General features: G+C 46.4%; 1 protein-coding gene across 1 annotated transcript in view; it reads right to left on the bottom strand.

Annotated features, from left to right (window-relative positions):
* Window positions 1-12: 12 nt before the first annotated feature.
* Window positions 13-1,891, bottom strand: part of camk2a (calcium/calmodulin-dependent protein kinase II alpha) — a gene marked incomplete at its 5' end in the record, with an annotated part of 10,250 nt that continues 8,371 nt past the window's right edge. Inside the window, 4 exon segments of the mRNA XM_014029352.1 lie at window positions 13-847; window positions 1,193-1,421; window positions 1,513-1,607; window positions 1,765-1,840. Of these exon segments, the coding sequence (XP_013884806.1) occupies window positions 844-847; window positions 1,193-1,421; window positions 1,513-1,607; window positions 1,765-1,840 (404 nt within the window).

Raw genomic sequence — 1,891 nt, 5'->3', positions numbered from 1 at the left:
AGACTCTGGTCTCTGGTTCTGTGTGGAACCAGAGACCAGAGGATGAAGACTCTGGTCTCTGGTTCTGTGTGGAACCAGAGACCAGAGGATGAAGACTCTGGTCTCAGGTTCTGTGTGGAACCAGAGGATGAAGACTCTGGTCTCTGGTTCTGTGTGGAACCAGAGACCAGAGGATGAAGACTCTGGTCTCTGGTTCTGTGTGGAACCAGAGACCAGAGGATGAAGACTCTGGTCTCAGGTTCTGTGTGGAACCTGAAGGGAAGAACTGGTCTAAAACGGATCAGTCACAACAACTCTTAGACTTCTCATAAAAAAACAACATATTTTATTTATTACTTTAGATACTGAAGTTTGGCTGCAGGAAACCTGGTATCTCCACTGATCAATGTTATTGATTAGTTTTCGGATCAGAACCTGATCCATGTTTCTGGATGATTGACACACGGTCAGAACTTCTGCACACGCTCAGGAACGTCCTGAATGTTGGACAGCTGCTGGACGACGAGGCTAACAGTTTCCACCTGTTTCCAGTCATTGTGCTAAGCTAAGCTAATCGGCCACATTAATCAGGTTGTGTGTGCGAGCAGCTGGAGATACAAGGTTTCTGCAACATAACACAAACTGTTCCTGCACCCAGGGAGCTGATTGGTTAGATGGTTGATTGATTGATTGATTGATTGATTGATGGGTCAGAGTGAAGCACTCTGGCTCTGTGGTCTCCTCCTCCAACCTCTCAAACTAAATCCTGAATGGTTGTTGTCAGACGCCTGGTCTGCTGTCAATCTACCTGTTGTCACGGTGACAGCAGCCCTTTCAGAGACCCGCCCACTCTGGAAGAGGAAGTTAGCTGAAAGAAAGGACAGAAAAAGAGGAATTAATCATGTTTCCAGAGACATTTGATGCTGAGCTGCAGCGCCTTCTGCTGGATTCTGTAAAAAAAACACAGCTGCAGTGCATTCTGGGAAATATCTAGGGCTTCCAAATGATACATTTAAAAATCACTCAGTTGGGTGTAAATATCTCTAAATTTATAAATCACGATGTTTCTTTGATGTTCTGTATCAAATGTTCTGTTGTTGGTTTTAGAATAATCCAAACTGAATTTGTACAGTGGGAACTGGTAACCAGCATCACTGGTCACTTGTTTTTGTCTCCCAGACCCCTGAACGCACCGTGACGATGGACCTCTTACTTGCTGAGCGTGGAGGGGGAGCCTGAGCGGTGGAAGTGAACGATCTGCCACTTGCCGTCGCGGCGGTGCCACACCCTGGTCTCCTCTGATTGGGCGGTTCGAGGCGTGCCATTAGAGTCGATGTACTGGGTCACTCTGATGTAGGCAATGCAGGCCGCCTCGTCCCCCACCAAGTGGATGTGGGGGTTCAGGATGGTGGTGTGGACTGGTTTACTGTTCTTAGACCACACTGGACAAAAACACACAGGTCACTGGGCAAGACTTCAACCACTACAGAGTAKTAAAATCTGACCAGTTACTAATAGTCAGGTTAAACTCACAGTTTTCAAAATAAAAGCGGTGAAAGTCCAGCCCTTCGACCAGGTTTCCCAAAGCCTCCGGTTCAAAGGCCGTCACAGCCGGGTCACACATTTTACTGAGGGAACCAGAACAGAAAGTTAGAGACAACATGTAACGTGTACACACAGGACAGAAAGTGTAGGAACATGTCTAAAATATCTTTAACGTTGAAAATACTGATGTCAGAAACAAGCYTGTAACAACCCTCCATGTTTGTTTTGTATGGTACATACGTGTAGCTCTCAAAGTCTCCATTACTGATGGCCTCAATGAGCTGCTCTGTCACTTTAATGATGTCCTGTTTCCTGCCTGACACACACACACACACACACACACACACACACACACACACACACACAC

The sequence above is a fragment of the Austrofundulus limnaeus genome, unplaced genomic scaffold, assembly GCF_001266775.1.
Source record: "Austrofundulus limnaeus strain Quisiro unplaced genomic scaffold, Austrofundulus_limnaeus-1.0 Scaffold886, whole genome shotgun sequence".
NCBI classification, from domain to species: Eukaryota; Metazoa; Chordata; class Actinopteri; order Cyprinodontiformes; family Rivulidae; genus Austrofundulus; species Austrofundulus limnaeus.
Note: the sequence above shows the minus strand (reverse complement) of the source record. Positions and strands in the feature narration are given on the sequence as shown.